This window comes from Mustela putorius, unplaced genomic scaffold (genome assembly GCF_011764305.1).
Source record: "Mustela putorius furo isolate JIRA1106 unplaced genomic scaffold, ASM1176430v1.1 tig00000095_pilon_pilon_pilon, whole genome shotgun sequence".
NCBI classification, from domain to species: domain Eukaryota; kingdom Metazoa; phylum Chordata; class Mammalia; order Carnivora; family Mustelidae; genus Mustela; species Mustela putorius.
In genome coordinates, this window is record NW_025421280.1 from 39,465,052 (window position 1) to 39,490,753 (window position 25,702).

At 49.4% G+C, this 25,702-nt stretch overlaps 1 protein-coding gene and 1 long non-coding RNA gene across 3 annotated transcripts in view; one reads left to right on the forward strand and one right to left on the reverse strand.

Annotated features, from left to right (window-relative positions):
• The window catches only part of LOC101670926 (zinc finger protein 77), a 33,216-nt gene extending 21,325 nt beyond the window's left edge, over positions 1–11,891 (reverse strand). The window contains exon 1 of the mRNA XM_045087012.1: positions 11,778–11,891. Coding sequence (XP_044942947.1) covers positions 11,778–11,780 — 3 coding nt within the window. The 5' untranslated portion in view covers positions 11,781–11,891. The remainder of the gene's footprint in view (positions 1–11,777) is intronic.
• A 277-nt stretch (positions 11,892–12,168) lies between these two features.
• Positions 12,169–17,656, forward strand: LOC106004258. 2 transcript variants are annotated; one of them, XR_006608623.1, is made up of 3 exons: positions 12,172–12,557; positions 12,702–12,809; positions 15,886–17,656. It is a non-coding gene; the product is annotated as an uncharacterized LOC106004258 (long non-coding RNA). The 2 variants fall into 2 exon arrangements; XR_001177191.2 differs by having other exon boundaries at positions 12,169–12,809.
• The last annotated feature ends 8,046 nt before the right edge of the window (positions 17,657–25,702 follow it).

Below are 25,702 nucleotides of genomic sequence, written 5' to 3' on the forward strand. Positions count from 1 at the left end.
TACTTAAGAGCATTACAAGTTCTTATTTGGAACAGAAAGCATCCTTTTTTTATAGGGCATTTAAGAGCACATTCTAACTTACCTGGGCCCCTCTCGTTGGGAAATGCCCTGGTCGATTCTGCTACTAAAGATCCACATATATTTAACTCTATAGAAGCAGCAAAAACCTTTCATGAGAAATTCCATGTGAACGCTTCTACCTTAAAATTAAAATTCAAACTTACTAAAGCTGTAGCTCGCAATATAGTTAAATCCTGTGAACGCTGTGTCTCCTTACTCCCTCAACCTTCTTTGGGAGTCAATCCAAAGCGGTTACTCCCTAATCACATATGGCAAATGGACGTAACACATATGCCCGAATTCGGACTCTTAAAATACGTTCATGTTTCCATTGACACTTTCTCTGGATTTATTACGGCCTCCTTGCATTCTGGAGAAAAAACTAAAGATGTTATCGCACATTGTTTGCATTCCTTCTCTGTTCTAGGGATACTAAAACAATTAAAAACAGACAATGGCCCTGGATGTACCTCTACTACATTTAAACAATTTTGTGCTACATTTGGAATCACTCATGTCACTGGTATTCCCTACAATCCCCAGGGTCAAAGCATAGTGGAACGTGCCCACCTAACTATTAAAAATACCTTATTTAAACAAAAAGGGGGAATCGGAGATACATTCCGATCCCCAAGAGACAAACTATCCACTATCCTCTACATTTTAAATTTCTTGAATGTGGATAAAAACCAGCATACTGCCGCCGAAAGACATTGGTGCACACTAGGCAATTCTCAACCTAAGGTTCTTTGGAGGGACCTTCTGTCGGGTCAATGGAAGGGCCCAGACCAAGCCGAGGCTCTGTTTGTGTCTTTCCAGAGAACGCTCCATCCCCTATTTGGGTCCCTGAACGGCTAGTCAAGCCAGTCTTACACTCGGCACCAAAAGAGGCAGAAGCCCAAAAGGACGACAGCCATGGTGACGATAATCCGGTTGATGATGATCTATGCACTCCTGACCATGACATCAGGACAGACCCTTTGGGCCATTGTTAAAGCCTGGCCCTATCCACTCCCTTTAACGTCTTCCTCTTCCTCTGCTACTTACCCCGCACTCGTAACTACTAATTTATTATGTAACTCCTCTTAAAAGCACAACTTTTCCCAAACGTTTGAAACAAGTGTTGAAGTGCAAACTTGTTCTAAAAATATCACGTTTTTGCCTATTCCTGTTTGTATTCGCCCCCCTTTTATGTTTCTTGTCAGTAACAGTACAACCATTTCTAATAAGTTGAACTGTACGTTGAACACTTGCTTCCTTACACAATGTTGGAATGCTACAGGCTTTTCATTTGCTATGATAATGCGTATTCCAGTGTTTTTGCCTATGCCCGTATCTGTCCCAGAGGGAGACCTTCCAGTTTTGCTGAGACATAAAAGAGACTTTGGTATCACCGCTGCCGTGGTGACAGCTGTTGCCGCCTCCGCCGCTGCTACTGCACTTGCCGTTGCTATTCCTGCAGCCAAGGAGATTAATCAACTGTCTACGAATACTGCAGAAGCTCTACAAACCCAGAGTGAAATTAATGATCATCTTGCTGCGGGTATTCTTTTTGCTAATCAACGGATTGACTTGCTACAAGAACAAATGGACACTGTAATACAACTACTGACTGTAGGATGCCTTCGCTCAGATACTGGACTCTGCATTACTCCAGTTGCATATGATAACCTCACTCGAGCAGCTAATTATTCCAGGGAACTATCCAAGATGCTTACAGGCAACTGGAGTGCCAGATTCGAGAATCTGACAATACAGCTTCGTGCTAATATTGTTAATGTTAATGCCAGTAAGGTAGAAGTAGCTTCAGTATCTCAATTTGTTGCCTTTATGAAAAATGTTGTAGGATGGGGGAAGCAATGGTTTGGGTTCATATCCATGGGTGGATTGCTGATATTCGCTGTGGTGTGTTGCTTATGGTGCATTTGCCCCACGATGAGGATTCGTAAAAGAGACACCATTGCCATCAAACAAGCTCTGTTATCCATCGAGTCCAGACAGTCGCCCCAGGTATGGCTCAGTATGCTGGATCGGTAGTCAAAGACGGGTAAGATCGTAGGCGGAATATACCAACCTAAGACAGGACATGATCCTATAAGCATCATGATCCAATGACGGGTAAGGATATTCTTGGCCTTGCGACAACCTAAGACAGGCACAACCCCTGCTGAGTCTTTCCTTCTACCATAAAACAAAAAGGGGGGAACTGTCAAGGGCGGATGCTCCAGGGGCCCGGAGATCCGTCAACCGCAGAGCTTTGCTAAATGGCGCCTGGCGATTTGCCAGAAGGTGTGTCTAGAGCGACTGATCGTAAACAGGAAGCACTACCTATTGGCTGCTGAACTATTGCTAGGCTGTGGGTACTTGGTAACAAGCTTAAGATTGGTGGATGCATATCGCTGTCTATGCTGATTGGCTTAGCTCCCCTATATAAGCGATGGCCATATGAAATAAAGGGCTTTTTTGAAACCCAACCGGACGGAGGGTCGTTATTATCGCTGCTGGACGGCGATAATCTACCCTGACCCTCAAGCAGCCACATTGCAGGGAAGGGGTCCTGGATGCGAGGGACACATGGGGACTCACTGCACCCCTGCCCAGACCTGCATACCACGTGCGAAGATGACAGTAATGGGGCCAACAGGGGCGCCCTCGGGTTGGGCCCTCATCTGCACCGGGGACCCAGGAGGAAGCTCAGCACCCTGTACCTCCACACAACTTTCCCTCAGATCCACGACTGTCCCTGGGATCCAAAGAGGAGACCCGCCTCCACCTCCCAGCGCCACCCAGCCGATGAGCCCACCCCCCACACTGGGCTTCCCACTCCCAGTTTCCTCCCAGATCTCTCTTTCCACAGCCACCCCTCCCCCTCTCCTCTGCACAGAGCCCTCTGCCTGTGGTTTTGTGACCTTACATGCTCCCAAGTGCAGTTCCCGCAACGAGAGTAAATCCAGTTTGGGGATAAAGTAACCGACAGCTTCATTTTTAATGAGTGATCAGAACTGTTGGCACTGACAGAGGACGGACACACGGCCTGTCGGAAAACAGCGGAACATATGCATAGGCCCTGGATTTGAGGAAGGGGTATCAGGTGGGGTGGGGCTGGGGCAGCCACGGGGAGGCGTGGACACGGGGCATTGAAGACTGCTTATGTGCAGGGGAACGAGGGATGGTTTCCCTTGACACATACACGAACCAGAGCCCGGTCCTGCGCATTCCACGTCCCCGAAACAAGGGGACCACAGTGGGGGAAGCGCCCGCAGGGGTGCGTGTGACCGCAGCGACAGAAGGGGTTTCTCACAGCACAGAAGGGTGGTCTGCGCGCGGGGGGGGGGGGGACGTGCAAGTGTACTGAACACACGAGGAGCCCATTCATGCAGACACAGAGAGACACGCGAACCCCTGAGCATGACAGAACACAGGCAACACACGGAAATGAGACTGCACGGACGTCCACAGAGCTTGAAGGAAGCAGAAGAAACCCACAGATGCACAGGTCAAAGGTGACACTGCCCTAGAAGGGTAACCCCACGATGACAGTGTCCACCCCAGCAGGGATCAAAGCGACCGCCGTGTGATTCCCCAGCAGATCCCAGGTCCGCCCCGAGCTGGACAGAGCCTAGCCAGAGAGCTCCCGGGGCCGGGTGACAGGCATCTGTCCCGACGGGTGACATATGCACCACACTGGCATTTGCTCATCAATTTTAATGTCCCGCCACTGACAGCGCCAGCCCCTCCTCCCCCAGCACCCGCATGTCAGTGTTTACTCCGGTTTACGCTTAGACTGACTGCAGCTGCGGTGCCCACATTGACCCGGGATGAATGTGGGGACCACCTGACCCCCAAGGCCCCAACTCGCCCACAATCGAGAATGGACACACGGCAAGGACAGAAGTCGTGTCACCCACGCTGGCCTCACTGGGCAGCAAGAGCCTCCCCAGAACACACTCGGGAGGAGCAGCAAGGGTGAGTGGCTCAGAGCAGGGGCTGCTGCCCCCATGAGGCACTGGAAACCCACCTCAGCCCACCTCTACAGAGGAGGACAAGGCGCCCCAAGGGAAAGATCCATCCACCCTGCCTCCAGGATCAGACGCTTTGGAAGCCCTTCCCTGAGACCTTGCCTCTGCCAATCCATAGTTCTCTCAGGGGACATCTCAACCTGGTGTCAATTCTGACTCACCAAGGAGTGACACCAGTTTGGATGAGTTACAGGTCCATGGTGAGTCCCTCTGTGAGCTCAGAGGGTTGGTGGTGACCAGAAAGAGGTCATTTTTAGGCCCCCAGCTACTTTTGTTAGGGCTGATTTAATGTTAAAACCGGTTTAATTGTAGGGCCTGCTTAGCCAGAGCAACTCCATATTGCCTAGGTAGCCATGTTATTGTTTATACCCACAGATTTCATTCCAGGAATAAATGCCCCAGTACTTCCTAGTATTGGTTCTGGGTATCGATTCCAAGACTAAACACCCTAATAATAGGAGCCACGTACCTTGAGGTCTGTGGTTCTGCTCTATAAAACCAGCCTGTGAGATCGGGACGGGGTCGCTCTCTTCGGAAGCGGCCCTGGCTGGTCAATCTGACTTCTAATGCTTGGCATAGAACAAAGCTTTGTGTAACTTTCACTTTGTCTCGTTCCTTTGATAACGGACCCCAACATCTGGGGGCTCGTCCGAGATCAAACGACGAGTACTGAGCCAGCATCAGAATATCTGGGAAAAGCCTCCAGAGGTAAGATCTCAAGACCCCATTCTTCAGGATCCTGTCTGTCTGGTTGTGGAGCTCCAGGGGTGTAGCCCACCAGGGAGAAGCTGGACGCACCATTGCTTCCCAGGGCTGGAGTGGATGCGGGGATGCCACATCCTTCCACTGGTAGATCGCCAGGGGATTCGAGTCCCCCTAGGCAGTCAGGTGACCTGCTAGGGGGTTCAAGTCCCCCTAGGTGTTCAGGGGACCAAGAAAATCCCCATCAGCTGCAGGTTGTAGGTTTTGAGTTAGGATTACATCTTGCACACCCTTAGACTTGATACTGGTCAGGCTGCTTGGTCTGTCTTGTCTTTTGTTGTCTGTTCTGTTATTTGTTCTGTTTAAAGAAATGGGACTCCCTTTGTTTCCAGCAAAGTCCCTGTCTTCTCTGGCCAGACATGGACTGCCTAAACCCTCCCCCCCATTGCTGGCAGGAAAGCATGGCATCTGCTCCTCTGTTGAAGCTGATGAGCTCTGAAACTGGAAACCCTTCCTCTGCCTTCTGGCGGCACTTTGTTCTTCTGTCTCCCCCTTCTGTTTCTGCACCAACTTGGGTGCGGCCTGCATGACTGGCCTCTAGACCATCCTCGGTGCTTCCTGCACCACGGCTCCTTCCCTCTTCACTATCAAGGAGCAAGAAGAGCAGCCCCTGGACTTAATACCTCCCACTCCAGATCTTCCCACCTGTGTCTCAGGTAAACATTCAAAGTGGAGTGGGTCCACGGGGAATGTAAATCAGTATTTAAACTAAGTTAAGTTTGTTGGTTTAATTAAGATACCCATGTCTTTAAAGTTAACAGCAGTAGGGTGCCTGGGTGGCTCAGTGGGTTAAGCCACTGCCTTTGGCTTAGGTCATGATCTCAGGGTCCTGGGATCGAGTCCTGCATCGGCTCTCTGCTCAGCAGGGAGCCTGCTTCCTCCTCTCTCTCTCTCTCTCTGCCTGCCTCTCTGCCTACTTGTGATCTCTCTCTGTCAAATAAATAAATAAAATCTTTAAAAAAAAAGTTAACAGTAGTAAACGTGAAACTTCAAAGTTTACTGAAAGTCAAGTAAGCTCATGTTGTTAAAATCTGTTAGCAAAGAAATAACTGAACTGATGGTTAATTGTCTGTCTCAAAGTTTTAATGAGTAATTGTTAAAATAGCCTTCAAAGTCTTTGGTAACCTGAAAGTTTAAAGCTTTGGTTGGATGACAAATGAAATTAAAGTATGGATATCTACAATCTTAATCAAATGGGACAAAATACTAAATCATTAATTACTGGAACTAGGTTTGTGCTTTTGACTTCTTACTGCAAAAAAAACTAAGAATATTGGGGCGCCTGGGTGGCTCAGTGGGTTAAGCTGCTGCCTTCGGCTCAGGTCATGATCTCGGGGTCCTGGGATCGAGCCCCACATCGGGCTCTCTGCTCAGCGGGGAGCCTGCTTCCCTCTCTCTCTCTCTCTGCCTGCCTCTCCATCTACTTGTGATTTCTCTCTGTCAAATAAATAAATAAAATATTTTTTTTTAAAAACTAAGAATATTTAAATCTGTTGGTAAACATGTTTTGTGCTTATCTGATTCATAAATTTGCCATATAAAAAATTCTGTTATAACAGTTCACAATTGGTTAATACTTAGCTATCACTAGAGACTGAAGTGTTTCTAAGGGTACAAAATTCTGCTAACTGTAAGACTGATGGAAATAAAGGAAGCAACTCTGTATGTAAAAAAGTAGTAGATACATAAAAAAGATAAGAAATGGGAAGACATTTTGTTAAAGATAAAAGGTAATTTTGTCCTAAATGAGATGGGTGTTTGAAAGAAGATGGCTTTGGACAAAACCTAAATGCAAAAAAAGTTACACAAGGTTTGTGAAGAAAATCTTCAGAAAAGAAATTTTAGGTATGGTCAGGACGGACTAAGATTAAAATGAATTTTAAAATGTAGCACATCAGAGTGGCAAATACACATGAAATGACTCCATGTATTCTAGACTACCAAAAGAGAAATGCCGTAAGATTTTTATTAAAAATTTTAATGTTGTCTGAAAAACCAGAGGGAAGGCAGTTGACTGATGACTGATAGTAAGTTTAGAAAAACTGTACACACACAAAAAAAGAGGACCTAAGATAGTAGTAGTTTTGTCTTAAAGTGAAAATGTCTGGTTACACCAGAACATGAAAAGAGATAATAAAAATGAAACTTGAGGGTATACAGTAAGTTTTAGAAGGCTTGGGGAAAGTTACTTTTATTTGCCATGGTTTACGGGTTTGAAAGAAAGCAATGAAATATGTTGAAAATTTGACCATATTAGATCGGTTTTGATGGTTTTATTCACAAGAAGGAAAAAAAGACTAATAAATATTTTCCTGTAAAATGTTTCTGCTCAAATAAGGCATAATATTTTAAAAAGGAAGACTAAAGCCCTGTGTCATGGCAAATCTACATTGGTAATCCACTCAAGTAAAAGTTGACTATTATGTGAATTAAAAAGACACTGGTATAAAAAGTCTGCTTTCTCTCTCTTCAAAAAAACAAAGTTTTCTTAGAGTAACTGATCTGCTGTTAAGAAGAGAATGTAAATGGTTTGCTCTTTGCCTGTGCAGAGAAACCAGTTTCTATGTTTTGTTTTATCGGATCTTAAACATCCGTAATCCTATTTAAGCATTGCTTTAAAAAACTTAGATTTTAGGGGCACCTGGGTGGCTCAGTGGTTTAAAGCCTCTTCTTTCGGCTCAGGTCATGATCCCAGAGTCTTGGGATCGAGCCCCACATCGGGCTCTCTGCTTGGCAGGGAGCCTGCTTCCCCCTCTCTCTCTGCCTGCCTCTCTCCCTACTTGTGATCTCTGTCAAATAAATAAATAAAATCTTTTTTAAAAAAAACTTAGATTTTAGCAATTGTCAATAAGGTTTAAATTATAAATGAGATCTCTTTGACTCCTAAGGCTTTTCCTTGGTATGTTAAATTACTCATGAAGTACTACTAAACCAATGATAAACCTTGGGTTACATTTAGGTAAATGCTATAACTATTATAGAAATGCTATGCATTTCCTAAAGTTTTAACCTTTTAATAAGGTCATCGCTTGATATTGTAATTATTGAAATATTGTGTGCCACAGAAGTCACCTGATTTTCTTGCCGGTTACACTGTAAACTCTCGATCTCCTCAGCTCTTTAACCATATCTATTCTGAGTGTTTTTCACTTATAATTGTTTTAAATCTCTTGTAAAAGAAGTTTTACCTTAAAGGAGATTCATATAAAGGACTTCCAGGACAAATACAGGTATTTTTTTTTTGTTTAAAAAAATCCTAAAACTGAAATGGATAAAAAATTCCAGAACTAAGTAAAACCTGCATTCAGACTAAACCAGAATTAGTAATGGAAGTAAATGAACCAAAAGATGATAATGTTGTATCTGTTATTTTAAACATTGCTGGTTCTCTAATGTTTGCTCTTCCAGACTAAGAAAACTTTTTTCTTAAGTTATCTGTGACTTACAGAAATGTAAAAATATTTACTTGTAAACAAATCAAAGTATTTGACTTTTCTCTCTATCGGAACCCTCTGAAGCTCCAAAGGTCTCAGCAAGTATTCTTTCTTCCATGGCAATCGGTCATTTGCATAAGTTCAATAAGAATCTGTTCTCCCTGTAACAGGACACCACTGGAAACACTGCTTATTTTACCAAGGCTTTGACTGGAATGTCAGATATACCCAGACAGCTTAAAGGAACTAAGGTTGACTTTATAAAACCTGGAGTCATAAAGCCCCTTGAAACTGTTGGCCTGATACCTTGATTACAGAGTTCCCAGCAGCCTCCCCAGGTGAGTAAAGTATGTCACTTCCTGGCAGGTGCAGGAATCTCGGGATGCTTTGGGTTTTTTCAGAAGAGGAATTCGCCCAAACTGACAGGTATTACAGGCATGTCTGATGGCAAGTATGTGCCTTCACTTCTGGCCTGGAAAGGCTACTAAAAAGTTCAACCTAGAGATTCCTTATAAAAAGTCCCAGCAAAGCAGATTCTAAAAGATCTGTATCATCACTCACCGTTCTTGCTGAGCTTATGTAAATAATTAGGCCAAGTTTGTTAAACTGGACTTGTTTTTCAAATAAATTAGTCCTGATTTGGCTATCTCTGGAAATGAGGGTTATTTTAGAAAGAAAAATTATATTTCAGTAACACACCTCTGTGGATATTAAGTTCTAGATTTTATTGTCTTTAAATGTTTGTTTACCTAAGCCAAACAACTTGAGGGAAACTTCAGAGAAGTTGCACAATAGCTCGTTTAGACGACCTTGCCTAATATTCTGTAGGAATAATAACAGAACCCGTTGGACACAAACATATGTTAGTTTTTATGCATACCTTTTCAGGCTGGGTAGAGGCTTTTTTCCCACCAAACATGAGATGGCAGGAATAGTAGCCAAAAAGCTGCTAAAAAAAGAATTCCTAGGTTTGGGCTGCCTCCCACAATTGGGTCAGACGATGGCCCTGCATTTGTGAGTTCAGACTCACAGGCACTGGCCAAGGCCGTGGGCACTGATTGGAAACTACACTGTGTGTACCGGCCCCAGAGCTCCGGACAAGTAAAAAAAATAAAACGGACTTCTAGAAAAACCTTGACAAAGTTAACTGTGCAGAGTGGTGGTGGATGGGTGGCTCTCCTTCCCATCACCCTCCTCGGGGCGCGATGCACCCCCTACTTAAACAAGGTGACCCCATTTGAAATAATGTTCGGGAGACACCCCCCCCCTCCACTCTGCTCACAGCTACAAGAGGCTGCCCTAGTGGAAATGACTGATCAGTCCGTACTCCAGTCACTGCAGGCGCTACAGTCTGTCTTAAAAAGAGCCACGCAGGGATCCGGACTGCCCACACCGAGATGGAGATGGAGATAACACCGCATCCTTACGAACCCAGAGACTTGGTTTGGATGCACCGCCACCACGTGAAAAACTTGGAACCTCGCTGGAAGGGACCATTCCCTGTCATCCTGACCACCCCCATGGCAGTAAAAGTAGAAGACATCAGGGCCTGGATTCACACATGTCACGTCAAACGAGCCAAAAGCAAGGAAGGACACCCCCCAGAAATGGGAACCACTGCCAGTGGACCCCACCTCAAAAGGGTTTCATAACTTGGTCACTTTTAACCCTGTTCCTACTCAGCAGCAGCCAGGGGACACCTCATCGGCCTAAAACAGCCCAAAGGACCGGAACAGTCCGGACCGTCTTCACTAACTTCCTTAAGGCCCCCACCAAGCCTGCTTTGCTTGCAGTTCAGGAGGAGTGAAGGAATTGACGAACCTCCAAAGAAAAGGGGGGAAATGTTATGGTTGATTTAATGTTAAAACCTGTTTAACTAGCAGGGCCTGCTTGGCCAGAGCGACTCCATATTGCCTGGGTAGCCATGGTGCTGTTTATACCCACAGATTTCATTCCAGAATAAACGCCCCAGTACTTCCTGGAATCGGTTCCAGGCATGATTCCGGGGGTAAGCGCCCTAACAATAGAAGCCACGGACTTCGAGGTCTGCGGTTCTGCTCTATAAAACCAGCCTGTGGGATCGGGATGGGGTCGCTCTCTCCGGAGGAGGCCCTGACCGGTCAGTCTGACTTCTAATGCTTGACAGAGAGCAAAGTTTTGCATAACTTTCACTTCATCTCAGGCTCTTCCTTAGAAGGCGGACCCCAACACTTTCTCCCCTCGAAGCAGGGCCGCCTCCAACCACCCTCCCACCACCTCCCAGTCTGCTGGAATCCCAAAGAAACGGAAAACAAACAAACAAACAAACCAGAACAACAACAATAAAAAAAACCCGTCCTTCCGTAAAAGTTGTAGGGGCACAAAGGGCACACAGAGACCAAGTGTCCCCCAGGCCTGGAAAGAGCCAAAGGCGATCAGAGACAATGAATCTCTCCTTGCGGCTCAGAAAGTACTCAAAGGCCCGCGTTCCGTCCCCAGGTCCCAGCCCCAGGCCCCTGCAGGGCGCACCTGCTCTCAGATGAGGCCCTTCGCCCCCTCCCCGCTCCCAACAGCGACCTCCGCGGCGCGATCCTGTCCGCGGCTCCGCCCCCGGCCCCCAGGGAAGCCCTGGCTCCGGCACCCGGGACGCCGGAACACGTACGAACTGCTCTGGGCCACCTCCCGCCGCCTCCGCGGGGAGTGGGTGTCCGGAGCCGACAGGCGGTCCGAGCCGGGTCCCCAGCCGGAAGCCAGGGGCCGGGACGGCGAAGCCAAAACCACACTCGCACCGCCTGTGCTGCCGGCGGGACACGGGGGCACCGGGTGTCACCGCCTCTGCAGAAGGATTTCAGCAAAACGTCCCCAAATCACGCAATGAACTGCAGCGCGTCTGTCACTGTCTCGGCAAAGAGGCGGCTTAGACACACGCCCACGGGTGTCAGCCCCGAACACGGACCGAACCGTGGCCGGATGCGCGGCCGCGGCCCGACGGGCGCCGCTCGGCGCGCCCCGTGCCTGTTCCGACGCACCCGCAGGAGCCCCGGGCCCCGACATGCAGCCAAAGTCCCTAAACCCCTAACGGTACCCCCGCGCAGCAGCCCGCTCCGGTCCCGCGGCCTCTCGGCGGCTGCACACCCTTCGTCGGGCCCCGTCGTCCCGAAGTGACCGGACCGAGAAGCGCAGGCTCCGCAGCAAGCGAAACCCACCGCGGCCGTCCGGGGCGGCCCAGCCCAGCGCGCGCTCGTCCCGGCCCGAGGGAGAGATCCCCACCCCCAGCCCGGGGGAGCGCACGAGGTCCCGCCCGGAGGGTCCTCTGCGCGCCCGCGGCCCGGTCGGCGCCCACCGTCCCCCCGCGGGGCCGCACACCGTCCGCAGCCCCAGGCCTGCCCGCCCCGCGCCGGCCTCGCTCCGGCTCCCCCCGCCCGTGCTGCAGGTGCGGCCCGACCGGGAGGGGAGCGCCCCGCCGCGGCCGCTCCTGCTTCGCTCTGGCCGGCGGGACCCACGCTGCGGGCCCCGCGCTCACCATCTCGGCGTCCGGCTCCCGAACCTCTCCGCGTCCGTCCTGCGCCGCAGACCCACGCGTGCGCCGCTCCGCGCCGGTGAGCTCCGCCCGCTGCGCCCCTGAGCCACACCTACCAGGACCTCCCTCAGGCCTGATTGGGCGAGTTACAGCCGCGCTCCGATTGGGCGATACTTCCGGTTCTACGACCTGATTGCACGAGGATTCGGAGTTACCTCCCCCAACTCTGATTGGACATTCCTCCGGGACCGGAGCTCGTCACGCCGTGATAGGACAGCCTGCGGCCCTTTACCTTCTGATTGGGCGGCACTCCAAGCACCGCCCCTGGGATCCAAGACCGCGACGCGCTCGAGGCCCCGCCTCCCGCATCCTGACTGACAGGCCGGCGCTCCACACGTGTCTCACCTGCCTACCGGAAGTCGGCTCCCAACCCGGCTGACTCCCGCAGCCGACCCGCCCGCGCCCTCCTCCCGCCCCCGGAATCCGACGCAGTCTCCCCGCGGAGCCTCCCGCGTGCGGCGCCCGATCCGGACGCGGCGGAACGGAGCTGTCCGTGGTCCCCGCCTGGGCGAGGGGACGGAGCCCCTGTCCCGCGTGCTGGAGCGCAGCCCGGGAGCCGGTGCCATCACGGGGCGCGGAGGTGGGGGTCAGGCCTCCGGGTTCTCCGCCCGGCGCCGGGTCCCCGCGTCTGGATTCCAGCCACCCGGCGGGGAAGGGGCATCTCGTCGTGGTTTGGGCTCGCGTCGCGGTCCTTCGTGACGCCGAGCATCATCGCTGCGTTAGGTGGGGTCGGCGCGCCTTCAGCCAGGCCGTGTCGGGTCCTGCTCTCCGATCCAAGGGCTGTTTGTGGATTCCGGGGGACACAGTCTCACCGTCTGTGACTTACAAACATGTCCCCCCCTTCTCTGGGTGTCTTATCCCTCCCAGGTAATGTCCTTGGATGGACAACGGATTCATTCTACTGTCACTGGTGACAGGCAGACGTCGGGCCACCTCCTTACCAACTCCTGTCCTTCCTGCGCGCTCCGAGACTGGGTAGGTGGCCTTGCTGCCAGTGGGGAGAAGGACCCGGGTTCAGTTACGATGCCAGAGGGGCAAGGCCCTGGGAGGGCGGGCCTCAGGTCTCTCACCAAGAGGGTTCTTGTCTTTGTGCAAGAAGTTCAAGGACAAGGGCCCCTGGGTGGCTCAGTTGTTAAGCCTCTGCCTTCAGCTCAGGTCATGATCATGGGGTCCTGGGATGGAGCCCCCGCATCGGGCCCCTTGCTCCGCAGGGAGCCTGCTTCTCCCTCTCCAAGTCCCCATGTTGTGTTCCCTCTCTAACTCTCTGTCAAATAAATAAATAAAATCTTAAAAAAAAAAATCCAAGGGCAAGCCATTTAGAGAAAGGGACAAGGATTTACTAAGCATACAGGTGAGAAAGGAGGTGGTCTCTCCTCGCAGGGGGGAAGGGGATTCCCTTAGCCTCTAACCAAAGGCTTTATAAGTCGTGGTTTTGGGTTTTTTGTTGTTGTTGTTGTTTGTTTTTAGATACATTTATTTACTGAGGGAAAGGGCAGAAGGAGAGGGAGAGAGACTCTCAAGTGGACTCAATCAAGTGATTGCAGAGGCCTCCATGGGGCTCCATCCCAAGACCCTGAGATCATGACCTGAGGAACCCAGGTCCCCTGTTTTCTGTTTTGTTTCAATGAGCTAACCCTACAGAGAGGAGCTTCCCCTTTCACTTTAGGTTCATCATTTACATTGAGGTGAGTTTTTCCTTTGTCTTAGAGTTGGGGACATACCTACAGGGAACGACTTGGAGCATGTGTAGCCTTTCTGGCTTTCACTGCTGTAGGGAGTGGGGTCCAGTCGTTCTCCTTGAGTCCGATCTTGTGACTGTTTTCATGACCGGATGACTTTTATATTAAGGGTTAGCCTTAAACCTAAATGGCTTTACGTTGGTCAACTTGTCTTCTCGGTGTCCCTCCCTCACCTCTTGCTCAGGTACAGCGGGCCTTCCAAGACCGCCCCCCCCCCCCACCAAGCCATGGCTGCAGATTCCCCGGGGCTCTGTCCAGGGCTCCTCTGGGAAGCAGGTGTGCTCACGTTAGAGAAGAGGTTGTTGTGTAGTTGGGGTCTACTCCCTGAGAATGGCGGGCACCGTGACCTAGGAAAACAGAGTTAGGGACGTGGCAGACCCCTGAAAGTTTGGCCTGTAAGCACGGCTAGGCTGGCAGAGGGGACTTGAGCTGGATTCCTTTCCCAGCGCCTTCACCACATGTGGTGACATCACCAGCGATGTGTTTCTTCTTAAACAAAGATGTTAGGGGAATCATCATAAAGACATGACCTTAAAAAAAAAAAGACATGACCTCCTGGGGTGCCTGGGGGCTCAGTGGTTAAGCTTCTGCTTTCGGCTCATGTCATGATCTCGGGGTCCTGGACCTTGGGGCTCCCTGCTCAGCGGGGAGTACGCTTCTCCCTCTCCCTTCGCCCCTCCCCGCTGCTTTGGCACTCTCTCTCTCTCTCCCTCTCTCTCTCTCAAATAAATGAGTAAAATCTTAAAAATAAAATGTAAAAAGAAGAGACATGACCTCCAGAGGTCCCAAGACCTTGACGCAGGTGCGTAGAGCCTCCTCCCCCTTCCTCGGTCCTTGCAGTGCGCGCTGTGCTGGCTTTCTGGGCTCCCGGAGGCTGTCCAGAGGACACAGCCTTGAGAGGGTGACGCGCCATGGAGACTGAGCACAGTTAAGGCGTCTCTATAAAGATCTGGAGGGCGGGTGAGGGGACCCACTCAGCTTGCTGCAGCCCCACAGACGCCTTTCTCATAAGTTCCCTTTACTTTGGCAAACAGCCCTCTACCAAGCTGGGGGGACCCGCCTTTCTTGGGGTCTCTCTCTGCCCCTCGACTACGGGGGCTGGTTTCAGATTACAGTTAGGAAGCTCCCAACCAGGCTCCAGAACAACAAGCGCAGTGAACTGGAGGCCTCCCTCCGGGGCTGATCCCTGACCGCCCCGCCCTGCAGGACACCAGGCCCTCCTGTCTCTGCCCCGCTGGCCCAGGTGCCCCTCCGCTCTGGACAAAGGGTCACTCCATGGGGAACCGGATTCTGAAATTCCTGTGCCCATGGAGTAAGGCTTCCTAAACCCAGGTGGACCACTACCCCTCTCCCAAACCTGTTTTCAGCTCTTTTCGGGTATAAGATTCGGAGTGTAAGTGCGGGGCCGTGGGATGCAAACCTGCTTCTGTAGTGCGCTCAGGGTGCTATGACGGATGGGTCCCACTCAGAAATGTAGTAGATACTTCGTTTAGTTTCATAAAAGTGGGTAACATCCTTCAGACTGGGCCCCCACATCCGTGAATGGACGCAGGCTGGCGTCAGTGTCCGGGCAGTGAGACAGAAGCAGAACCACGTTCTCACGCAGCCCAGAAGCCTGCCCCTTGTATAGCCCACGTCGTTCCGATAAGGATCAAACACGAGCTCGTTGCTACATTTTTTTATAATATTTTATTCATTTATTTGACAGACACAGATCACAAGCAGGCAGACAGGCAGGCAGAGAGAGAGAGGGCAGGAAGCAGGCTCCCTGCCGAGCAGAAAGCCTGATGCGGGGCTCGATCCCAGGACCCTGAGACCATGACCCGAGCCGAAGGCAGAGGCTTCAACCCACTGAGCCACCCAGGAGCCCCTCGTTGCTACATTTTTAAAGGGTCTCCTGATGACCTGTGCGTCTCCAACTGACCCCTAAGCACCACGGTTAACATCCAACTGAGTGATAAGCACCAGCGAAATCTTACGAAAGCAGTTTTAGGAGTAGAAATTCCCAGAAGGCATTCAGGATCTGAGAGTCCCTGCACATCCCCTGCCCCTCCACTAAGCTGATAACCAGCAGCTTCCTGCAGCTCAGGCAGCGCTTTCTGCCCACGGATCCTGTCCCTGTGCTAATATGGAAGCTCCTTTAGCACCAAACATTCCTTAAGAATTCTTTCTCTTTTTAAAAAGATTTTATTTGTTTATTTGACAGACAGAGAGAGAGATCATAAGCAAGCAGAGCAGCAGGTGGAGGTTGGGGGGTGGGAGGAAGCAGGCTCCCTGCCAAGCAGAGAGCCTGATGCGGGGCTCGATCCCAGGACCCTGAGACCATGACCCGAGCTGAAGGCAGAGGCTTAACCCACTGAGCCACCCAGATGCCTCTCAAGAATTCTTTCTTGACCGTCGGCTCACGGCCCCACATCATTCTGGCACCCGACGTGGGGCTTGTCCTCTCACTAGACTTGGAGCCCTGGTGCAAACTTGGTGAGCTGCTCCCTCTTTTCTTTTACTTTCGTTCCGGGGGCTCTTCCGAGAGTAGGGGCTTACGGAAACATGCAGTCCTCTACGGGGAGGAGAAAGCCCACCTTCTGGCTGGGAGTTAGTACCCTGCCTGGGAATGAGAAGACCGAGACACTTGATGCCTTCTCTGTATGCCTCCTGTCCTCACACAGAGCTGTCTTGAGCACAGGACAGCCACCTAGGCCACCAGGACACCGCCCATCTTAAGACTCCCGTGGCAGGTGGTTTCCTCATTGGGCTCCTGTGATCCCCTCCACGTCTCGGGTCTAGCGGCTTCTGGCCATGGGACCTCCACTGAGGGGCAGCCGAAACCAGCACCGACTGAACTAAAAGCCCAGTGGGGGCGGCCTCCTAGGGAAGACGGCTGTCCGGACGACCCGCGTCGGAGCGCTGCATAGACGCGATGGTCTCCTTCCTACTTTTCGCCAGTGCCCGCTGCTGGCTACCCAAATGCCAACCCTGGGTAATTTCCCATTGTAGAACTTTTCTGGGTTTTCCCATGGGTTCAAAATGGCAGGTTCCCGGGGGCAGCGTTTTCAGTGTGTTCACGGGCCCCAGGCTGCGGAGCAGAATGCGCCGGAGAAGCAGAGACGCGTCTGGCCCGTTGGTGAGCAGGGAGCGCGGGGCCTGTCTTGCACCGGACGCCGCCGGGAACTCGGGGGTCTTCCCGATAACGGCCCTTCTCTCAGTCCCCACACGGCGCCCTTGGGACGCCTTTTAACCCGCGGGAAACGCTCGGATGGCAAGGGCTGGTCGGCGCCCACTGCAGGGCCGCACGCGCAGACGCTGGTCTGTCGGAGCGGAGGGGCTTGAGACTCTGCCCTCTGGGCTTTTGGGCGCCTCACCCCTCCGGCCCCTCCCACGGGGACGCCCCCCGGGTACAGCCCGCAGGACCGGCTCCACACCAGGCTGTGCCTCCGACCCCTTCCCTCGCCTTGGAGAAGCCTAGAGCACCCCTTCCTGGGCTCACGTTCCCCAAATTCAGCTTTCCCCTCTGGGGCCGCAGGTAAGAACGGACCATGGGGAGCACACTGGTCGACGCCGAGGTCAGGTTCCTAGTTTCATTAAGGCGCACATGTCTGTGGAGTCCTCGGCATTAGAAAACTCAGGCTCCCAAGGTTTACGGACACTCCCCGAAGCGCACATCACTGCTGGGATGAGTCAGCGGAAAGATGACTCGACAGCACGCGCAATTTCGTCCGTCCCATAAAGTTCTCATGGGTGACTGTTCAGGTAGACTTCAAAGTCTTTGGTAACCTGAAGGCTTGAAGTTTTGCCACATTAGATGTCAAATTGGGTTAAGTTGACGGGATATCGGCCTTTTCCAAATAAAATACAATACTAAAGCACTGATTATTCGAATGTAGGTTTGTATTTGGCTTCTTATCATAGAGAACCCGAATGTACTCAGGTCTGTAAGTAAATACGCTTTGTGCTTGACTGAAAGATTGTACTATGGAAAACATATGTTTTTATGAGACTGACCCACTGCGTACTGCGCTAAGAAGGCACTAAACTGTATGTTTCTAGAAATTAGTGAGTGTGTTTATAAATTTGCCATCTAAAGAATTCTGGTGTGACTCGCTGCTCACAACTGGTTAGTTTTCACCAGAACTAAGGTTTCCAAGAGATAAAATTCTAAAACATGTCATTAAGCCTGATGGAAATGATGAGGAAAACAATGCTGTACGTAGGAAAGCGGATGTGTAGGAAAGGTATAGGCAATCGGAATCCACTTTATTGAGGGGAAAAAGGAAGTAACTTGGTCCTAAAATGAGCTGGTTGTTTGAAGAGAAAATACACAGGACAAAATCCAATTGAAAAAGAAAGTTGTGGGGCGCCTGGGTGGCTCAGTGGTTTGGGCTGCTGCCTTCGGCTCGGGTAGTGATCTCAGGGTCCTGGGATCGAGCCCCGCATCAGGCTCTCTGCTCCGCAGGAAGCCTGCTTCCCTCTTTCTCTCTCTCTGCTTTGCCTGCCTCTCTGCCTACTTGTGATCTCTGTCTGTCAAATAAATAAATAAAATCTTTTAAAAAAATAAAAAAAGAAAAAGAAAGTTGTAGAAGGTTTGTGAAGGGAAAGCTTTGGAAAAGAATTGTAAATAAAGAAGATGTGGTCCATAGATACAATGGAATAGTAGGCCTCCTTCAGATAGGATGAACACCCAGCTTTTGCATCATCATGGATGGGACTGGAGGAGATCACTCTGGGTGAGGTAAGTCAAGCAGAGAGAGTCAGTTCTCATATGGTGTCACTGACTTGTGGAGCACAGGGAATAGCGTGGAGGACAGAAGGAAGGGAAAAATGAAGGGGGGGAAATCGGTGGGGAGACGAACCACGAGAGACTGTGGACTCCAAGAAACAAACTGAGGGTTTTAGAAAGGAGGGGGTGGGGGGTTGGGTGAGCCTGGTGGTGGGTACTAAGGAAGGCACGGTTTGCATGGAGCACTGGGTGTTCTGTGTAAACAATGAACCTTGGGACACCGCATCAAAAACGAACGATGAGCTGGATGGTGACGAATGCAACATTATAAGAAATAAAAGCAACAAAAAAAGAATTTTATGTGTGGTCAGGACTAAGGTTGAAATGAATGGATATTAAAAGTACACTGGTCTAGGGACACCTGAGTGGTTCAGTGGGTTAAGGGACTGCCTTCTGCTCGGGTCCTGATCCCAGGTCCTGGGATTGAATCTCACATCAGGATCGTCTCCCTGCAGCTCCCCCTGCTTGTGTGCTCTCCCTCTCCCTCTCTCTGATGAGCAAATAAAATCCTTAAAAAAAAAAAGAATGAAAATTAGTAACATAGGACTGAATGAAATGAGGAAGATGATAAAATATTCCTTTGTGAATAAATTGAAACATTCAATTTTCTCCCTGCCTGAGCTCTCCAGAACTCAGAAACGCTCAGTATTATCTCTGTCTGTCAAATAAATAAATAAAATCTTTAAAAAAAAAAAAAAAAGTTCCAGCAGAGCAAGTTTTTTTTTTAAAAAACTCATATGATCGGGCGACTGGGTGGCTCAGTCAGTGAAGCCTCAGGGTCATGACCCCAGGATCCTGGGATCGAGCCCAGCATCGGGCTCCCTGCTCCATGGGGAGTCTGCTTCTTCTGCCTGCCGCTCCCCCTGCTGGAGCTCTCTCTCTCTCTGACAAATAAAATCTTTTTTTAAAAAATCATTAAATGGGGCACCTGGGTGGCTCAGTGGGTTAAGCCGCTGCCTTCGGCTCAGGTCATGATCTCAAGGTCCTGGGATCGAGTCCTGCATTGGGCTCTCTGCTCAGCAGGGAGCCTGCTTCCTCCTCTCTCTCTGCCTGCTTGTGATCTCTGTCTGTCAAATAAATAAATTAGTTAATTAATTTTAAAAATCATTAAAAACTAAAACCTCCCTTTTACCTAAAGTCCTGGACTTTATTTATTTTTTTTTTTTAAAGGTTTTCTTTATTCATTTAACAGAAAGGGAGAGCACAAGCAGGGAGAGCAGCAGGCAGAGTGGGAGGGAGAAGCAGGCTCCCTGCTGAGCCAGGAGCCAGATGTGGGACTCGATCCCAGGACCCCGGGATCACGACCTGAGCCGAAGGCAGCTGCTTAAGGAACTAAGTCACCCAGGCGTCCCTAAAGTCCTGGACTTTAGAGATGGAAAGCCTGAGGTCAGCTTCAGACAGACTGCCCCAACAGATCCTGTGTAGACAGTCTCCATGCTTTCTACTCTGTAGGGATAAAAACAGGACCCCAGGGGCACAGGGTTCCTTCAACAGCTGGAACATGGGCAGGACTCCCCAAAAAGTGCTAACTCAGCTGTCACCTTGACCAGTTTTGTGCGGCTGGCATGACCAAATCACAAGCAGAGGGCTTCTTAATGGTTTTATCCCGTAGCCATGTTTGTCCTGGGAGGTGCCTCGATTGGTGTAAAACCACGAGCCAAGCAAACTATAGCTACCCTTAACCAAACCCCCCACACGGTCACCCACAAATTTGGAAAGTGGCCCCCCAAGAGCTAACGACCTTGGATATCCCGACTGCAAGTCAAAGAGAAAGTCATTAGGCTCCGAGGAGGATGAAAGTTGGGTGCATTTCCCGGATGGTAGCTACGGCCTCCGACGTTCTAGCAGACGCGTGCACGGTACCTAGAGCGTGACTCGTTTTCACAAGGGCGCAACATCACGCGGCGCTACAGCACCAGCATTCACGTTGGACTTGTGGCTTAGTTCCCCCTTTAACGGTTCTCTACTACAAGGCACAGACCGCATTATTTGTGCCAATACATGGCCCATAGGATACGTTACGTCAATGTCGGCACATACAGAAATAGCATTTCTATTACTAAAAAAGAATGTTTCTTGGTGGCCCATGGTAAATGTTACATGGGACTCTTGTGTCGTAAGAAGCCTTTCTCTTATTCTCAAGCCATCAGAATCTTAACTTAGTATGCCACGCCACCGATGGACTCATAACAATGGACGAGATCGTGTTCCACTGCTACGACCATCTCACATCTTTCTTCATCAGCGGGTTTAGAGAAGATTGCATATGGCACACAGAGGCCCTCGATACATACACAAATGAAGACTTGAAAGTCTCTCAAAATAGCATTACATTATTAAACATTAACATTACCCAAGTGCATAAAGCAATTCTGCAAAATAGAATGACATTAGGTGTCTTAACAGCAACGCAAGGAGGAGCATGTGGCATTGTTGAAGCTGTGTGTTGGGGCCTGGGTGGCTCAGTGGTTAAGCATCTGCCTTTGGCTCAGGTCATGATCCCAGGGTCCTGGGACGGAGCCCCGCATCGGGCTCTCTGCTCAGCAGGGAGACTGCTTCTCCCTCTCCCACTCCCACTCCCCCTGCTGTATTCCCTCTCTTGCTGGCTCTCTCTCTCTCTGTCAAATAAATATAATCTTTTAAAAAAAAATAAGTAAAGCTGTACGTTTCATCTACATTCCAGATTATAACAAAATTATAACAAAAATGTAACTTACAGATACGAATAATCAAATTGCTGCTCTTACAGACCCTACAGTGTCTCTTACTAACTGGTTATATTGCTGGTCAGGAGGCGGACGCCACCCACTCTAAAGGGTCTTCTTACCACCCCTCCTGTTTTTATTACAATGTTAATCCTATATATATGTTGTCTCTTTCCCTTTGTTCTCGCCAAGGGTCAGATACCTGCAGGCAGCCCCCAACTCCTTTGCCAACCAGCAGACCTTCTACTGGAAAGGAGCTCGCGCCCGTGTTTACTCTGCACTCTCCAGCAGTGGCTTTCCCTAGTAGTAGGGACAGACAGTGACCAATTTTGACTCAGAGGTAGAAGATGTCGTTTTTGAATGCAGGTGAGGTTCGATGGGGTGAGATCCAGAGCTGACGGCCAAGGAAAGAATTCTTGAGATGCCTTTGGTGCAAAATGGTGGTTGATGAAAGCTCGGGGACAGGACCCGTGGGTAGACAGAGCTGCTGCCTGGGGCTCCGAGGGGTGACTGATTCTACACTTGGGAGCTGGGGGCAAGGAAAAAGGGAGGTTTTCAAAAGAATCTCTGTAAGCTGGGGCGCCTTGGGGGGCTCAGTGGGTTAAAGCCTCTGCCTTCGGCTCAAGTCATGATCTCAGGGTCCTGGGATCGAGCCCCGAGTCGGGCTCTCTGCTCAGCAGGGTGCCTGCTTCCTCCCCTCTCTCTCTCTCTGCCTCTGCCTATCTGCCTACTTGTGATCTCTCTCTCTGTGTCAAATAAATTTAAAAAATTTTTAAAAAAGAATTTCTGTAAGCTAAAGAGGACCTATGAGATATTGGGGGCCTTGCCATGATCAAGTTAAGATGGTTTTTCCCTCTAGTAAAGCATTAACAGTAAGATGGTTGGGAATGTCCTTCTAGAAGTTAGGTTATTGGTAAGAATGCTTTTTCCTTGTAAATCACTGAGACATTTGTAAACTGAGGGAGACACCTGTGGTGCAGGACGGTGATCTCTGTTAGTTAACCATTTGGTTTTCCTTCCGTTAGTTTCAGGGCAGCCGGCGTGCCTGAAGGAAGTCACAGAGATCTTCCCTGCAAAGGGAAGATGGTTTGTGGGGTGCTGGTTTGTGGGATGTTGGCTTGTGCCTTGTTCTCAGTTCACCTCTGTTCCCTCATCAAAGGGACATCTCTATACCCCATTGGCCTGAAGAAGTTATAAACGATGAACCCTTAACCCTTCAACACCCTTAAAGATTTAAGGACTAAAAATTGGTCAGGGGGGGAAATGATGAGGGATAGAAGCAAAAACGGGTTTGCCTTCACCCAGGAGGCTGACCGAGAGCCTGCATCATTCTGATAAGGATCAGAGACACAGTGGTTGCCCCATTCTCGTGTGATGTAAGTAACTGCCTGCACATCTCACCTAGAGTTAATACTGAACTGAGAATCTCGCAAAGTAGGTTTGAGTAGAAATTCAAAGAGGACATACACGATCTAACATTCCCTGAACACCCCACCCCCCGCATCCTTGAGCACTAAGCATGTAACTGATATGATTTGGGGTCTGGGAGTGAAAGGGGAAGAAAGAGTTCTTGAGATGTTTCTGGTGCAGAAAGGTGTTTTTATTAAAGCACAGAGATAGGACCCGTGGGCAGGAAGAGCTGCACTGAGATTTTCAGGAGTGACTGATTATGCACTTTATCTTTTTATTTTAAAAGATTTTATTTACTTATTTGAGAGAAAGAGCACGACAGAGAGAGGATGAGCAAGGGAAGCGACAGAGGGAGAAGCAGCATCCACACCGAGCAGGGAGCCCAATGTGGGACTTGATTCCAGGACCCTGAGATCAGGACCTGAGCCAAAGACAGACACTTAACCCACTGAGCCCCGCAGGCGCCCTGATTATGTACTTTTTAGTTAGTGGGGTTTAGGGATAGTGTAGGTCTCTACAAAATTTGGAAGAAAGTCTTCCAGGATGTTGGGAGGCTAGCTGATATTAAGGTAAGGTTATTTACTATGATCTAGTAAAACATGAGTTACCAGGCCCTTCAGATGTTCAAAAGTGGGCTGTATGTTTGGAGGATGACTGCTAACATATATGTTTTGAGGGGCATAGGGGGGTCATACAGAGTACAGATAAAGTAAGTTTCCAAAGGGCTTTTCATATGTTAGGACTCACAGGATCCTGGAATCTGACTAATGTCAAGCTAAGATTGCTTTTTGCCTCTAGCAAAGCATCAACACTGGGGCGCCTGGGGGGGCTCAGTGGGTTAAGCCTCTGCCTTCGGCTCAGGTCGTGATCTCGGGGTCCTGGGTTCAAGCCCCGCATCGGGCTCTCTGCTCAGCAGGGAGTCTGCTTCTCCCTCTGCCCCTCCGCTCACACTCTCACTTTCTCAAATAAATACTTTTTTTAAAAGCATTAATGTGAAGGTAGTTGTGAGTTCCTTGAGGAATGTCATACTCCACCCGCCTCAGGTATTTCTGGATGGCTGCAGGGTGCACGTGATGAAGTGCTAGAACACAGGTGAGATTCGGTGGGGTGAGGTCCGGAGCCAATGATCAAGAAAGAATTCTTGAGACATCATTGGTACAAAATGGTGATTCATTAAAGCACGGGGACAGGACCCATGGGCAGGAAGAGCTGCAGCCCTGGGGATGTGAGGCATGCTCTATTAGATACTTGTAAGTTGGGGAGGGGATTAGGGATGATTTAAGTCTCTAAGGAATTTTGGCAGCAAGGTTTCTAGGACCTTGAGGGGCTAGCGGTTGTCTGGGCAAAAGGTTATTCATTACCAGTAACAAAACCTTCTCCTGAGACTCTTTAGATGTCTATCTGTGGGCCATATGCTTGGGAATGATTGTCAACACTATCTTGGAGGTTTAGAGATAAAGTTTCCTAAAGGAATTGTTAATGTAGACTTACTGGATCCTGGCTGGGGATAGGGGGTTGGTCAGGCTAGGATTGTCCTTTGCCCTTAGCAAAGCCTTAAGGTGGTGGTCACTCTGCCTGTCTTAAGGGCTTGTCAGTAGGTAAGGAAATTTAATAATTATTCTTCTGCCTCTGTGTCCCACATCATTCCCCCCTGAACAATTTTTTTAAGATTTTATTTATTTATTTGACAGTGAGAGATCACAAGTAGGCACAGAGGCAGACAGAGAGAGAGGAAGGAAAGCAGGCTCCCTGATGCGCAGAGAATCCAATGCAGAGCTGGATCCCAGGATTCTGGGATCATGACCTGAGCCAAAAGCAGAGGCCTTAACCCCCTGAGCCACCCAAGCGCCCCTCCCCCTGAACAATTTTGACCTTTAAATCTTTAAGGTAGTTGAAGGTGGAAGGTCTCATCTTCTGTAACTTCTTCCTGCTGAATAGGGGCATAGAGTTGTCCCTACCTACTCGGGTCAACATCGATCAGTCGAGGAATGTGTACGGGAGTTACAAAAGATGTGTGGTAAGGATCATCTGTCATCGTGATGTCATTGCAGCAACGGAGTATCGGCAGCAAGTACAGAAACACTGAACAAGGCAACACATTAAGATTAATAAGGTTATAAGAATGAGAAGTCCAAAAGTGGGATTTTTAATTGTTGGCCATGGTCCTCCTTTAAACCAGGAACTTAACCAATCACTGAGAGAGAGAGAATGATCCTGTAGAGCCTCAATCTGGGTATTCATATATTTTATTAGTCTTGTGACATTTTTGTGATATTCTGGGATGTTCACACAACATTCTGCTTTGATAATTGCACATGTGCCACCCTGTGCTGCTGTCCGGACATCTAAGGCCATCTTATTTTGTAGGATTGCCTTGTGCATCTGTGTGACTTTGATATTAAGTAAGGAGATGCTATTTAGTGAATCAGAGTGCCTTTGCAGTATATTTATTAAAGGCTTCTACATGCCAAATGACATCTTCTAGTTCCACAGATAGAGCAAAAATGGATGTTAAGTGATTATACCATTTAAAAACAGATCATGTCCATCTTTGCTTTAAATTGGGGAGATTAGCTGGAGTAGTGACGGTTTTAGTAATGCGTCCATGAATCCAGACAAATCCTAAGGTACAGTGACCTATCCACCCTGGAGGTAGCCAGGGCCACAGGTTAGATCCACATATCCAGTGGGTTCCGTTTGGAGCTGGCCATCTAATGCCAGGTTACCTTACCCAATCAGTAGCAAACTAGTCAGTAGCCTGGAGTACTATTATTTGAGAACACATTTCTAATGATAGCTGTCCTAGATGTCGTGTGTTATTTGCCCAAGTATCATATGTATGACCTCTTTGTTCCCAGCATAAGACTGCCTTTTGACTGAGCTGTCCAACAGTGGGTGTGAGCCACAAATACGTATCCCAGATTTGATATATGCCATCCTCAGTATAGCGATAAGGAGGGTTTTGTAGCTTAGGCCCTAGTTGCTGGGTATTAATTTGTGAGCTTGTAAGGTCAATTAGGATTTTCATAGTTTGAGAGTATGAAAAAGTTTGGTTATGTCCTGGTGAACTCCATGTTTCACTGATCATGGGCCACGAAGAAACATCTTGATTAGTGATAGATTTATCCTGGTACATAATGTCTCCATATATTATATCTGAAATATAATCCTGCAGAGAAAGCCAATCAGTACCCTATAAAGGGGAAACCCACCAGGGTAACCTGGACATACTTGACATAG